The sequence below is a fragment of the Chelonoidis abingdonii genome, chromosome 5 (assembly GCF_003597395.2).
Source record: "Chelonoidis abingdonii isolate Lonesome George chromosome 5, CheloAbing_2.0, whole genome shotgun sequence".
Taxonomy (NCBI): Eukaryota; Metazoa; Chordata; order Testudines; family Testudinidae; genus Chelonoidis; species Chelonoidis abingdonii.
The window spans coordinates 42,749,939-42,765,451 of record NC_133773.1 but is presented as its reverse complement, the minus strand read 5'-3'; the positions used below and the strand labels follow the sequence as shown (position 1 = coordinate 42,765,451).

The following is a 15,513-nucleotide window of genomic DNA, read 5'->3' as shown; positions in this document are numbered from 1 at the left end:
ACTTAAATTAGAGGGCAATTAAGTAAAAGACATTAGTGAATAGAATTTTCCCTTATATTCTGAAAAGCATTTTCTTAATACAGTCAGTAATTTTTACTAGATTTATATCTGATACTGGAACTTTTCAATTTACAATGCGACAAACAGCAGAGAAAGGGTCAATGGGGTTATACAATTGTAAGAGGGAACCAGTTTGGCCCCATATCTACTAACAAGAATCAGTTTCGTGTTAAAGATCTGCTATTTCTTAATGTAGTCTTACCAACAGGGAAGAAAAATATATTTTTAAGAACCATAAGAGAAAATTTACAAACAAGTACCTGATAGACATGTCTTCTGTAATGTAATAGATTTCACGAACCATGACTTTTCCGGACAGGACAGAGAATGAAAAGGAACCTATTTTAAAAGAAAGATTTCATGTAAGGCTTTTGTCTGTCGGTTTAATTTCTCTTTCTGATGGGAACTGATTCTTGAAACAGTTTTACTTGCGACTCTAGGTGCCTGGGTTTTTGCCCTTATAGATGACTTTCAGAGAGAGTAGAGGACTCAGAACTTTCTGAAATATCAAGCATCTTTATGGTGTCTCAAGTTGGGTAACTAAAAATCACTTTTTAAAATGTGTGCCTATATAATTAAGTTTGAGGAAAGTGATGGGATGACTATTTTGAACATGTAAGATATGTATCAATATCACTGGTTACTACAGATTGTACACAGTTAACTTTGTCTCATCTTCCAATTATTTAAGATTCACCATAAAATACACACAATTTTCTGGTGGTAGTAAACCTAGCAGCCTTCAGGCCTAGGCCTTCAAATCTAGCAGTCTCATCTGGAGATTTGAACATTTGGGGGACAGAGGAGTTAACAAGTAAGCAGATACATCAGCATGGCTCAATTTCCTTTGGAACAAGGCAGGGTGGTGATGGGCCATATAGTCTCCCCAATCCTTTTTAATCTTACTTAGAAACAAGAAGTTATGCAAAGTAAAAAAACCCTTATTTGTTTTAAATGACATCAACAAACCAATAAGAGCTAGTCCAGAAATAGGACTAGTGGGATCCAATATCTATGATGTTATTGATTGTGTAAGTTAATGAAGAACACCACCATGTATTTTGGGTAGCTATCTCCAGTTATTTTTCCTTAATACAAATTTCACTGCATATAGTTTTTTTTTTTAAATAAAGCATATATATCAAATATTTCATCCAACAAGTGTTGAAGTCATTACAGTTCATAAGTAGTGTTGGATTTGAACATGGGTTGGAATTTTTGGATCTCAGATTCCTTAAAGGATCAGTAGATTAATACAATTTTTCAATCTTCTATTTTCATTGTATACACAATCAGTAACTGTAGAACAAGTCCAAGTCCAAGATTAAAAAGACAAGTTATTCTGAGTAGCACAGACAAGGAGAGGAGAGAGAAAATTAAAAGGACAATCAGTCAGGTTGTGGGATACAACCTTTCATGACTTGGCATCATATATATTTTTGTAATGTGGGAGAGCACCCAAGTGATTTGTACTGACCTGGTTTATTCCATAAAATTTTTTTAAAATTTAAAAAATAAAGGAGAGTTAATGGGTTTTGACAAAGCTTCTTACCAGTATGAATTCTAAATATTACCATCCCAATAAGAATTAATTGGACGAGTTAATCTGCCAGTTTATTAGTAATAAAATGCACCACCATACACAAAGTAAGAGCTTGAGATTCCAGTCCACTCCTTTGCTCTGGATTTGCAGTAGCTAGCAGCACTGCAGAGACAGTGCACCCAGCCCAAAGGGTGGGAGAAGGAAAACAAAATCCTCATGTCAGTCAGCAACAATTTATCTTGTTGATTCAGAAGAAGCACTGATGGGCTCCAGAGTGAGCCCAAGCCAGTTTTCTTCAGTTGGAAGAATGGGCATTATGATGTACGGCTTTGGAAAGAGAAGGGAAAGATAACAGTGAAAGTTAACATGTGATTTCTTTAACAAACAAAAATATGGTACCTTTGGATTTTATAATTTTTGTAATCAACCTGAACTGACCATAAAACCATAACGAATTTCAAAACAGGTATTTACTGGGATTAGTTTTTTAATCTACATTAAGAATCATACTGGAGTTTTTTGTCAAATACTTTTTTGTTGAAAAAATACTTGTTCGTTGAAATTAACTATTCTGGTTATTTTGACAATTACTTTAGTGAACAGATCTCAGAGTAGCAGCTGTGTTAGTCTGTATCCACTAAAAGAACAGGAGTACGTGTGGCACCTTAGAGACTAACAAATTTACTTCAGCATAAGCTTTCGTGGGCTATAGCCCCACTTCATCGGATGCATGTAGTGGAAAATACAGTAGGAAGATATATATACACACAGAGAACATGAAACAATGGGTGTTACCATACACACTATAAGCGAGAGTGATCAGTTAAGGTGAGCTATTATCAGCAGGAGAGAAAAGAACTGTTTGTAGTGGTAATGAAAATGGCCCATTTCCAGCAATTGACAAGGAATGTAAGGAACTGGGGGGGGGGGGGGAGGCAGGGAGAGAAGCATAGGGAAATAGTTTTACTTTGTGTAATGGCCCCCCAGTCTTTATTCAAGCCTAGTTTGATGGTGTCCAATTTGTAAATTAATTCCAATTCTCGTTGCAGTCTGGTTTTGAAGTTTTTTTGTTGTAATATTGCGACTTTTAGGTCTGTAATCGAGTGGCCAGGGAGACTGAAGTGTTCTCCAACTAGTTTTTGGATGTTATATTTTTTGACGTCTGATTTGTGTCCATTTATTCTTTTACGTAGAGACTGTCCGGTTTGGCCAATGTACATGGCAGAGGGGCATTGCTGGCACATGATGGCATATATCACATTGGCAGATGTGCAGGTGAACAAGTAAACAGAAACACTTAAGATGTACCCTGTAGTTTTTAATAAGTCCTGTTAGGATAAACGACAAAATATTATCAAAGGTAATTATTAGATTCACATGTAGCCATATTACAGTAATCACAACTTACCAATATGGATGTAGCCATGTTTATATAATCTGTTCAGAACCAATGTTAAAATAAGTCCAACATTTCGGGAATTATAATAAGTTAGGTAGATAATCCATCCACAAGACAAGATTGTAGCTGTTGAAAAGATTAACATATTTGTTTTAGGTCGTATTAAAGTTACACTTGTGTGACCCGATAAAAGCATTGTATACCAAAATACAAAGCCCAGTAACAATGCCCTTCTCTTCTCTATTTCCCCCTTCCAATTAAAAAAACCCATGAAAAAAAATGTTTGTAACTAACATGGGCTTTTAACACTGGGGGAGGGAAGGTACAGATTCTCCATTGCCCTTCTCTCTTCACTCCCACTATCACTCAAAAAGTATTTCCCACAACTCAAACAAAACATTATAGATTTGATGGTCCTCTGACTACGTGCAGCTATATCCACAACTAAATGGGAACTAAATGAGAAAACAAATCCTAGCCAAGCTATAATTGCCCCTGATTCAGCACATCATCTCTATGATTTCCAGCCTTTACATCTTAGCCCAGCAATTTGTCACATAGCAGTACTTCATGCTAATACAATACCTCTCATTTTTTATCAACAGTATGAAACTGGAATTTGATGGAAAAAAATCAGTCCAATTAGAAATATACCAATCAAAATAAATTTAGGTCTTCTAGTCCCAGAAGTAGTTTTTACATTAGTTGATTAAAATCAAGTAACCTATTTCTAACCAAAATGGTTCACAAAGTTTCCAGAAAGGTCTATCTGAAGGGAACAATCCCAGGCTGGCATGGGATGGATTAGTTTAAATTGGCATTGTACTCATCTCTAATTGATTTATTTTATAATTTTAGATAACTGTTGTCTGACTTCAAAACAATATTTCAAGTTTAATTCACTCCCACCACACAGACAAAACACAAGATCTGGGCACTTAAAGTTAACAAAAGTTATTTAAAAAGCAGTGTTTAACAGACATCTTTGAAAATTACTCACAACTCTTTAGGTGGAAAAAATCTTTAGATGGAATATATTTTTAGATACATTTGTTTATAAATACTAATTGCATTTATATTGGCTAGGACTCCTTTAGTTGTGAAATTTTAGTATACTCAGGTTTAGGAACAATGGCCCAGAACCTTGCAAAGATTTATGCAGATAAATAGGAATACTCACAGTGCATAAATACTTACTTAAACCTTTGCAAGATTTGAGCCAGTGTTAGAAATGCATATTCCTTAAAAGTGTTGGGATGAACTACAGCATATTCTGTAGTTCTGCATTTAAAGTGCAGTCATGCATTATATAAACTGAATTTTACAACCTACTTCACTGCATATCCAAGAAACTTATAAATATGAAGCACCAAAAAACCCAGGTAAGAGAAGGATAGTCTTATCCCATTTCAAGATGGGGAAAATGAAGCACAGAAAGAGTATAAGGCTATATCTACACTGTCCCACAGTTCAGTGTACAAGGATGTGAATAGCAATGCTCACCAAAGTGCTCCACTGTAAGTGCAACCAGTGTCCAGATGAGAGAAATTAAAGATTCCTAGTTCACAGCAAACTAGGAACTTTTTAGTTTGCACCTGCAGTGTCCAAGTGGGGGAGTTACAGGACAGCACTTTGGCGCGCAGTGCTATTCACACCCCTTAGTCCAAACTGTGGGGCAGTATAGACAAGCCCTAAATGACTTACCCAATATCAGAGTTTTAGTAGCAGAAACTAGTACTAGTACAGAACCCAGTACCCCTAACCTCCTGCTCAGACCATTAATTTAAACAACAGATCCATTGTTGCCCTTCTTCACTACCTGTTTAACTAGCTTATACAGGGAGAGGGGAAGAGAAGGAGAAAGCAGGCTGTGGCCTTTGGGTTCCATGTATCAATTATATAGAGAGAATCATTAAGCAGCAGCCAGAGAATTGCATTTCACATCTGATGACAATTCTAACTGATCTTTATATTTTGAGTGATCTCAGGGTACCTCCCCACATAAAAAATATGGTTATGAATCTATACAACATACTTAAAAGTGAGCAATAAAGAAAATAGGTCCATGAATGAAATTAAAGATGAGTGCTGCAGTGCCTAACTTTAGGCACCCTGCCACCTAATGGAATCCACAGCCCTGAGTTAAGGTCTATACAAGGCATGGGAGAGTTAGACCCCTAAGAATGGGATCCACAAAAGCCAGCAAGCTGAGCAGAGAGCTCCCTAATGTAGCCAATAGGAGGGAGGCACTGATCTCCCAATGGGATTCAATCCATGAACCCTCTCCTGGAGTTAGGCATTGAAGCCTTTTTTCCACCACCTTCTTAGATACTTTAGTCCAGTGGTTAGCACAGCCACCAAGAAGGTGGGAGACCTAGGTTCAAATCCCCCTCCCTTTCTTATTGGGAGTAAGATTTAAACCCATGTCTTCTCCCTATCAGGATAGTGTCCTAACTGCTAGGTTACGGGATATTCTGGGATGAATCTCTCTCAAGCTCTCCTGTAGAAGCCATTCCATTTTGTATAAATAATTAAATATTCATTGGGCCAGAGAAAGAGGGAAAGTGATTCTATAGCCCAATGTTTAGGGCACTCATCTGAGATGTGGGAGATCCCAAGTTCAAGGTTCCTGTTCCCATGAATCTAATTTATTTATACATAGCCCAGTGGTTAGGGGCCGTTCCTGAGAGCGGAAAAGGCATGAGTTGAAATCCCTGCTCCAAATCAGGCAGAAGAGGGATTTGAACCCTTGTCTCCTACATCATAGTTAAGTACTCTCATCACTGGGCTGAAGATTATAGAGGGGAGCACCAGTACTTACTGCTCCTCCATTTTTTTCTAGAAAGAGCTCAAATACTTATATCCAGAAGGATATTCACAGCTGTGAATCCCAAGTGGAGATAGGTACCTAAATCTGGACCACAGAGAGGCACCTATCTCCCTTTGAAGGGTTAGGATTAGGCCACACCCCTCTCCTCCAATAAGGTAGGCATTCTCAGAGGTCACCTACCAGACTGGGTTCTGCAGGTGAGATGGATAGGGTAATGCCTAGTCTGATGATCCAACTGGAAGTGCAGGGGGAAGGAGGCATGAAATAGGCACCGAGTATCAGGACTGAGGTGGCTGTGCGCATACTCATTAGCAGATATTTAGGTAGAGATGTAGGCACCATCAGATTTTAGGCACCTAAGAATTTTTAAAATTGCATACTACAAAATAAATATTGGTTGCAAACCAGTTTGAGGCCTTAAATCTTTCACTTAAAGTGTAAAATATTAATACAAGTTTTGTGCAATTAATTAGTGCAAGTTTTGTAGTACATTAGTGACTATGCAGCTTTCTTAATGGCAATCACTGCACCTTTGCAATTTCTACCTAATTAGTTGCAATCAACAGGAAAGTTTTGCTGTCTGTCCCAAGGGGCCTTCTGGAAATGGGGAGGAAAGTTTAGCAGAGAGTATTCAGCTCTATAATTCATTCTTTATTACAATCCTCCAGAACCAACATTTGGCAATTTTAGGATTTGGTTGAAGACACTTTAAAAAACAAACAAACAAACAAACCTGCAGCTCTTCCTTAATATGAATTTTTATCTTCATCCACTGACCAAGACACTTAGGGGCATGAGTGGGTTTGAGCTGTGTCAATTGCATGCAATACTTTTATGTTTTAGTTTATGTACCCAGATATCACAACAACGGGCAAAAAATACATTTTAAAATTAAATACAAAGGTAAACAAAAAAAAAAGCAAAAACATTTTTCTTTACAGTTATTGCAAAGAACTGCTTGCTTTGTATTTACCTTCCAACACTAGTAATAATTTCCTCAAAAAATTTAGTGCTTAATAAAGTTCAAACAAAAAAATAGAAAAACATACCCACGTACCAGCTGTGTGTGTGTGTGTGTGTGTGTGTGTGTGTGTGTGTGTGTGTGTGTTCCCACAAGAGTGTCATTAATATTTGTACATTTCACCTCACAACACCTGGAGATAGTCTCTGAGAGACTAGTTTATTGTTACCAGATAAGAGTTAAAACACACAAAATCACTCAGTCATCTCCACTAAGATTTACTTCCAACACACCAAATCCATGTGAATAACGCTAATTTCCTTTTCCAATTTAATAAATCTTCATATAGTTTATTATGGGATTGGCCTTGTCTTTGGTGTGAGACCTAAAGTGCAAGTGACCTGGAGCCAGGGACTGGTCCTTCAGGATCAGAAGTAACCTGAATATTTTGCTGTGATTCTTGGTGTAATGGGCCATCTACCATAGAGATATGCTCACCTAGATGGCAAGACAGACTGGAGTACCCAAGGGGATCATCTGTGCCTCTGTGTTAAGGCTGTTCAAGTGCCTACAGAGTTTGCACTTGGTTGGTGAAATCTAAGTTTAGAACTCACAACCAATTAGGGGTTTGTGCCCTGGTTTTTAATAGTCTGTCCTGAGGTTGGTTCTCATGCTCTTGCATCACCTTTATACTGTGTAACATGCTGTAATGCTCCCATTATGGTTTGGTGTGATGTCAAGGCTTTATAGTCGCTCACTTGAGTAACCTAAAATGCATTACACAACTATGACTTCCCCATTCCAGACCAACGTGACTACCCTACACTTGTGCCACATACCTAGTATATGTGCACTATCTTCTGTGACAGACATGTAAGTGCATCCTGCACTATACACTTACTGCAACACAGACCACTACTACTTTCAAATCTTTTAAAAAACATAGTCATTGCTCCACGTAACAGGAAAAAATGAAATATGATGTTATGGGTGGGTGGGTGAGAGAGAGTCAAATAGCTGTTTTAAACTCTTCTTGTTAGTGAAGTTCCCACAGAGGCTTTTTTTGGTGGGAGAGGGGAAAATAGGAGTAGAGTTAACCTTAGTGACCAGGCCCAATTCCCTGAGGTTTTAAATTGAAAGCAATTCTTTGATTCCTTCTTAAATTGTGTTGTAGTGTTGCTGGGTGCTATTAAATAGCTACATGGTAAATGAAGGGGCTTCTATGTACAAATATTCTGGGATCTTCCTGGGAAATAGATGCTATATAAGCATCCAGTTATCTAGAAAAGTATGTTTAATGGATTCACAAAAACATTTAACAAAACCAGAATATATTCAACTTACCCACTAATAGCCAAACAACATTGGAGTCGTGTTCTGTCAAAAAGTGTTCCAGCTGTGTGATACTTGGAACAAAACTGTCATTTTTTCTTGGTTCCATTGCTAGATTGCTGTTGTATCAGTGTCTAAAGGGCTGAAAGAGAAAGATTCCAAACTGAATAATATAGCACAGCAAAACTATCAAAAAGTTCTCACACAAAACTATGTTAAAGAACTCATAATGGTTTAGCTCTCACATTCATACCCTATCCCAGGAGTTCTCAAACTTCATTGCACCCTGACCCCCTTCTGACAACAAAAGTTACTACATGATCCCAGGAGGGGAGACAGAAGCCTGAGCCCAGCTGTTCCGGGGGGCTGAGGAGCCAAAGCTTCGGCCCCAAATGGAGAGGCCTGTGACCTGAGCCCCGCCACTACAGGATGAAGTCCTCGGGACTCAGGCTTCAGCTTTGGCCCCAGGCAATGGCCCCAAACGGTGGGACTGGGTCTTGGACTTTGGCCCCTGGCCCAAGCAAGTCTAAACAGCAGCCATGGCGACACCATTAAAATGGGGTCACGACTGACTTTGGGGTCCCAACCAACAGCTTGAGAACCACTGCTCTACCTCATACAAGGCAGGCCAACCTCGTACAACATTTGTAAAGTTGACTCTAATATTAGATTTCCCCATATACCTACTTTGAGGATTGGAAGGATAACTGCCCAAGATTATTAGCATCAGAACATCAAAATATTTTCCCTTTAACTTCATCATGATTCCTAGTTATCTTTTCAGCCACTCCGGTGCCTGCTGAGGAGCCACTACTGACAAATACAAAGTGCTTCTTCCTGCTTCCTCAGCACACTCCACCTCTGCCAAAATGGAAATGAACTAAGTCATGAATGTGTTCTCCCGCACAGGGGAGCAAGACCGAGGACCCATCTAGTAACTAACAAGTTTATAACAGCACAAGTCACTCCACAAAACATGTTATCCTTCCACAATGTAAAGGCAACTAATATATACTAAATTAGTTAACCCACAACAAGGAAAGCATTGCAAGCAAATGTGGATAAAAGAGAGTATACCTTTCACATTAATACACAGGAAATTCACTTCTACAAAGTGTTGCTTTCAGAGCAGATTTAAGTCACAGACAGTATGTTTCAAAGGGATTACTATACTCTCCAGGAGAATTAAAAAGATGGTCAGTTTTCAGCACTGTGCCTCAAGGCACGAACTAAGGCATATAATAGCTCAGAAACATATTGCATAACTTTTATTTAAATTTCTTAAGTTCATAATGCCAAACAGAAATGTAGAGTTTGACTTCCAAAAAGGCAGGTGCATCATTTGCATACCCATTCAGTGATTACTTTTCCATATTAGGTGTATAATTGAACACCGAGTGTTTTTTTTAAAAAAAATAAAAAATAAAAAAAAAATCAAGCCTGTAATTCATATTTTTTTCAGGGAAGTTACGCCTGGCAGCCATGAAAAGAAGACCAGTTCTTCCTTCTCTCTTTTTCCCTCCCTTTCTAAAAGGTAATATGATAGAAGATGGCTTCATGCCTTTCCCTTCTCAGTCCTTCATGCCAGCCCAGAAATTAGAGTTCTAGACTGGGACTGTCAAGTTTTTTTTTCCCCACTTTGAACTTTAGAGTTCAAAAAGTGAGGACCTGCATGATCACTTTTAAACTTAATTACCAGCTTAAATTTGGTACGCTGCCACCAGCCAGAAGTCTGTGTCTGGCACACTTTCTGTTCCCCTAAAACCCTCCCTGGGGAACCCAAGACCCAAACCCCTTGGGTCTTAAAACAAGGAGAAATTAACCATGCCCCTCTTCCCCCCGCCCCCAGCCTCTCCCCTCCCTGGGTTGCCTTGAGAGGCTTACACAGATCCAAACTCCTTGGATCTTAGAACAAGGAGAAATTAACCATCCCCCTTCTTTTCCCCCCAGACTTCTGACCCCCCCTCCCCCAGGTTGCTTGGGAAGCTTCACACCAATCCAAACTCCTTGGATCTTAAAACAAGGAGGAATTAACCATCCTCCTTCCTTTTCCCCCACCAATCCCTGGTGAGTTTAGACTCAATCCCATGGATTCTAAAACAAGGAAAAATCAATCAGGTTCTTAAAAAGAAAGCTTTTAATTAAAGAAAGAAAAAGGTAAAAATTATCTCTGTAAAATCAGGATGGAAAATACTCCACAGCCTGAGATTCAAAGTTACAGCAAACAGAGGTAAAAATCCTTCCAGCAAAAAGACACATTTACAAGTTAAGAAAACAAACATAAGACTAGTCCGCCTTGCCTGGCTATTACTTACTATTTTGAAACATGAAAGACTGCTTTAGAAAGATTGGGAAAGTCTGGGTGTACATCTTGTCCCTCTCAGTCCCGAGAGCGAATGAATGAACAAAAGAATAGCACAAACAAAGACTTCCTTCCACCAAGATTTGAAAGTATCTTGTCTCCCTATTGATACTCTGGTCAGGTGTCAGTCAGGTTCACTGAGCTTCTTAACCCTTTACAGGTAACAGAGACATTAACCCTTAACTATCTGTTTATGACAGGGACCCTGTCTGAAGGACCCAGCATGGTTTTCAGTTGCCAGGTGAGTGCACAGTTACATGATTGCACAATTGCCCAACTTTGCTAGTTTACATCAAGCTCCAAATGAGCAAGCATGTGAAGATTCAGGCACCTGCGATCAGGATCTGTATGCACACAAGCAGATATGCTCAGGTACCTGAGGGCTGAAAGATCTTTTCCAGAGATATTTCCCTTCCCAAGTCTCATCAACCCAAACATGTACAAAACAGCCTGGAAAGCTGGCCTAGAAAGCATCCATTGAGAGGCATCAAGCCCTTCATAGCCATCGAGCTTTGTGTGCATCAAGAGTTACCACCAAGCACTAATGTGACAGGAAGTTTACAACTCTTCCAAAACTAGACCTCTCCCTACACAGGTGCAGAGAGGGAAAAGATAACGTTATCTGAAATTTGTGCTCCCAGCAAGCTTCTCATCTAGGAAGTTGGTTGGATGGTTGCCACAGAGGCTGCCTCACATTCCATGTGATGGGGGAGAGAAATTCTTTGTCTTGACCTCTTTCTCATGGAAGGTGAAAAGGAATAAGGCAAAGATTGCTAGTGGATGGCTAAAAGTGCTAGTCTCTTAGATGAATGGATGCACATGGGACCATGGATGGGTGCTGAGAGGAGATGCCATGGCAACATGGTCTAATACTTAGATCATCTGTGCCAGTCCCTTAGGCTAACTACATCTGTGCATAGAGAGGTAAATTGGGGGAAGAAGGGAGAAAAGACATCCCAATGGGAGATTGCTTTCTGTGTTGGGTCCTTAGTATTTACTCATGCTTCATTTTCTCTGAGTAGTGTCTTTCAGTGCTGCCTGGCATGACCATTTCTTCTTTAGGACAACTTAATGTCTTCAGTACTGAAACTCCTGCTGCCCTGAGAGGTAGGACTATCTTCACAGCAGCCTGCTCTTGTTTTCTAGTCTGCCTATTCATCACAAAGCGCTCCACTAATGGGTAAAAAGCAATGACAACTCCCTGGGCTTTGTTTGTTGGCAATTAAGATTTGAATTATCACCACCAATATTTGAAAGAAACATTTCTCAAACTGAAAATGATGATTAAAAAAAATCAAAAACAAAAAAGCCAAAATGTATGGCATTATCGTGTTTACTGTCTCAAAAAAACCACTGAGCTATAGAAATAATGCTACACCGCATCAGGATAATACTGAGATCCACCATCTCCACCAGTAATTATCATCTAGAATATTGCCTCAGCTTTCTATCAAACATACACCATAAACTCCAGCGGACAGGAAATGTGTGTCACAGTTCCTGAGTTAGTACCACCCTTATCCCCTTTGTAGCCTCCTCAAGGGCACCCCCTCTTTGGTCTCAAGCCTCTAGCAGTCACATTTCTCAGGAAGCTAGATCTGGGTCTTAGGCTGTAGGCTCCTGCAATTTACTGTGATTAGCTCATGAAGTCTCATTTTATGAAGCAAAGTACTATTTATTCAGAACAAAACCATTACAGAAAAAACATATCATACAAACAAACAGCTTATATGCACGTCTAGCTTTCTAGTCACCCAACCTCCACATGGAGAAAATCCTGACAGGACTAAAGTACTTGAGGCTTTCCCACAGGGCCTGTCTCTGGGCAGAAACTCAGACAGTTTTTGGATAAAGTGCAAGTGACCCTCTTCCTCAGATCAGGTCTGTCACTTTATGCAGTTTCAAGTATTTTGTATCCTTAGGCTTCTTGAACCAGGTCAAACCAGTATATACTATTTCCCTTGAAGGTGTAAGTTAGAGAGAGACTTGATATCTACATTGTTTCAGCATTAGGTATTTACATTAATTAAACATCATTGATTTTATTTCCTGAACATCATCCCTTTTACTCACCCATTGAGCCAGTACTAACAAGCCATAAAGATACATATAACACTTATAAAGCTGATACCATAATCTTTGAATATTCCATGTTTCACATCTGCCACACTGTCTTTTCCCCTTCTCCCTACAGAGACCAATGCAAACTGATGGCATTCCAGTAAAACAGAACGAACCTGTTCAAAATCTACAAAGCTATTAGAGAGTTCTCACCAGTAGCATGCTGGAAACACGGACTCCTTACAACTAGTGTTATGAAGAAGTAATTTGCAATTAGGAAAACAGGTTATATAAATGTGAGGTAACTGATTCAAATAAAAGCCTACCACTTCTGGACATTAAGCAGCACATTCCAATTTTTGAAATAAGAACTCTGAAGTTGAGAGAGCTTGAATTACATTTCAAAGTCAGAATCAATATTTCAGAGTTTCAAATTAATTTTATAGCTATACAGTACAATGTAACCGTGTAATTAGGTGAGGTTTCAAGAAAATCAGTGTTGAAATGAGATCTTTCACCTTTGTCAGAGACATCAAAGTCTATCACAAAACCTAGACCATTACCTCTCAATCTTCTTCCTAGGTAATGTATGCACTCAATGTCTATAAGAGCCAAGTGGAATATTAGTCATTTAGATTATTTTCAATTTCACTAGTATGAAAAGATGTGTTGACTGACAGAAAAGACGAGAAAGAATTAATCTAGACGAAGAAGAAAAATTGCTCACCAGAGCAAGCTACTCAAGCAGTGGCAATATTCAATGTTACTAGAGAACATGGCTCAACAATCATCTGCGAGAAAAGATGAATACAAAACAAAACTAAAATATAATCTGTCAGGATTGAGTAAATTTATGGTCCTTTAAAACAGTATTACCAACATTGGAACATTGCTAATCCATGAGCAACAGTCTACCGGCTGATTCAGAGGACTGAAAGTCAGGAAATCTATGTTCTGTTCATGGGTTTGTCACTGACATGTTAGATCCTAGGCTAGTCACTTTACCTCTCTGTATCTCAAATTCTCCATCTGTCCAATGAGAATAAGCATATACCTATACCATATCTCAGAGGGTTGCTGAATCTTAAGTAACTCTTATTCAGCAGATTGAGATTCTCAGCTGGAAGGCAATGTAAAAATACATTATGTGGAAGTTTTATTATTATAAGGCAATCTACCTAGAAACGAATATATCTACATTTCAGCAGAACTCCAAAGAAGGTATTGGAGATGCATGAGGTAGGAGCAAAATTTTGAGAGGGAAGGCTATTTAGTGATTAATAGAGCTAAACAGCATTTTGAGATTCAACAGAATCTCCTCCATATGTTCAGCCAGCCCTCTCCTCCAGTCTTTACCCTTAAATATTATGCAGGCCAACAGTTTAGTAGTCTAAAACTCTTCAGAAGTAGCATCATTACTGCCCTTCACAATACAGCCTGAAGCAACAGTCAAAACACTAAATATCAGATAATATGACATGAGTGCCTTATACAACATTTACTGTGTTTTCACTTCATCTACTAGAACCATGTTTTAGTTAAGCCAGGGTCTCTCAAACAGGGAAAGCCCTTAGCAGGCCGGGCCGGTTTGTTTACCTGCCCCGTCCGCAGGTCCGGACGATCGCGGCTCCCACTGAGCTCCCATTGGCCCGGAGCAGTGGCCAGTGGGAGCCACGATCGGCCAGACCTGTGGACAGGGCAGGTAAACAAACCGGCCCGGCCCACCAGGGGCTTTCCCTACACAAGCGGTGACCCAAGCTTGAGAAACCCTGAGTTAAGCAAACACAGTTCAAAAAACACACGTGCAAGGCGTTTTCCTGTTTCTACTGAAGTCAATGGAAGCAAGTTCAACCTTTAACACATTTCAATTGTTTATTAAGAATCATCCATCGAGGGAAAAGTCAGCCCAATTCCTGTAAAGTTATTTCATTGCTATCTAGACTGAAGAACAACTAGTTGCAATACTTTTTAATTTACTTAAATTTTCTAGTTTTCTGGCATTACTTTCCAAGACCTAAACTGTATGAAACTAAGAGAAATATAGTTGGGCACTCCTTTAAAGTTGATTTTACAATGACTCACACTTTTTGGTTTTATTTAAAAATGAAGGGTATGTTTGGTCAGTTATAATACTTATTTTATGAAAAATGATTTGAAAGGAAACTCCTTGCAGTAATGCAATGATGCAGGAAAGTTTAGCTTTTTTATTCAAATTAATAAAAGCTGTTCAAGTTTAAAGCTCAATTCTAAAATAAACTTCACCAGCTCAAAACCATTTAAATTATCATCTTCAATCAAAGCATCAGTAAAAAGATAGGTCTTCCAATGTACCCTGATGTTCAGACTGACTTTTCAGACTGATGGAGCAAAGCATGTTCAGACTGATGGAGCAAAGTACAGGTTCCGACTCATCTAATAAGATAGATCTTCCACCATAACCCATCTCACCTGATTCTAACTGTCAGGGTGAAACATAAAGATTGATTTTGGTATGGTTATAGAAAACCACCTCTGACAGCCTATAAAGGCACTCAGAACCACTGGTAGCCAGCTAAGTCCATAGAGCACAGATGTAATATGCGCTTCACAAAAAGCACTACCAGCTAAGAGGTAGCTTAAGCTTTGGAGTAATCTTCAAGGGTAGCCCCACATAAAACACTTTGCTATAATCCAACCTGGAGATGACAAGACATAAGTAACTGTGGCAAGGCCTACATCCAAGAGAAAAAGGTAAGAATGAGATAATCTTAACTACCTTTGCTACCTAGGCATTCCAGAGCAGTGCACAATCCAAAGGGAACTGCAGGGTATGAACGTTAAAAAAATGGTAACTGTGCTTTAATTCAGAGAGCACAGTGTATATTAAAAAATGGACTCAAGGAATTTACTCCCCATGAACAATGGTGAGCAGGATTGAACCTGAGACCTCTGGAGCTTAGTGCATGAGCCTCTACGGCATGAGCTA

At 39.1% G+C, this 15,513-nt stretch overlaps 1 protein-coding gene across 9 annotated transcripts in view; it reads right to left on the bottom strand.

The window, feature by feature from the left end:
* Positions 1-15,513, bottom strand: part of BLTP1 (bridge-like lipid transfer protein family member 1) — a 228,022-nt gene that overhangs the window by 195,298 nt on the left and 17,211 nt on the right. For all 9 annotated transcript variants that reach the window (XM_075066261.1, XM_075066262.1, XM_032776032.2 and 6 more), the window contains exons 2-4: positions 8,138-8,267; positions 3,012-3,128; positions 321-399 (exon numbers count right to left, since the gene is read on the bottom strand). In XM_075066261.1, the coding sequence (XP_074922362.1) occupies positions 321-399; positions 3,012-3,128; positions 8,138-8,234 (293 nt within the window). In that variant the 5' untranslated portion in view covers positions 8,235-8,267. The remainder of the gene's footprint in view (positions 1-320; positions 400-3,011; positions 3,129-8,137; positions 8,268-15,513) is intronic.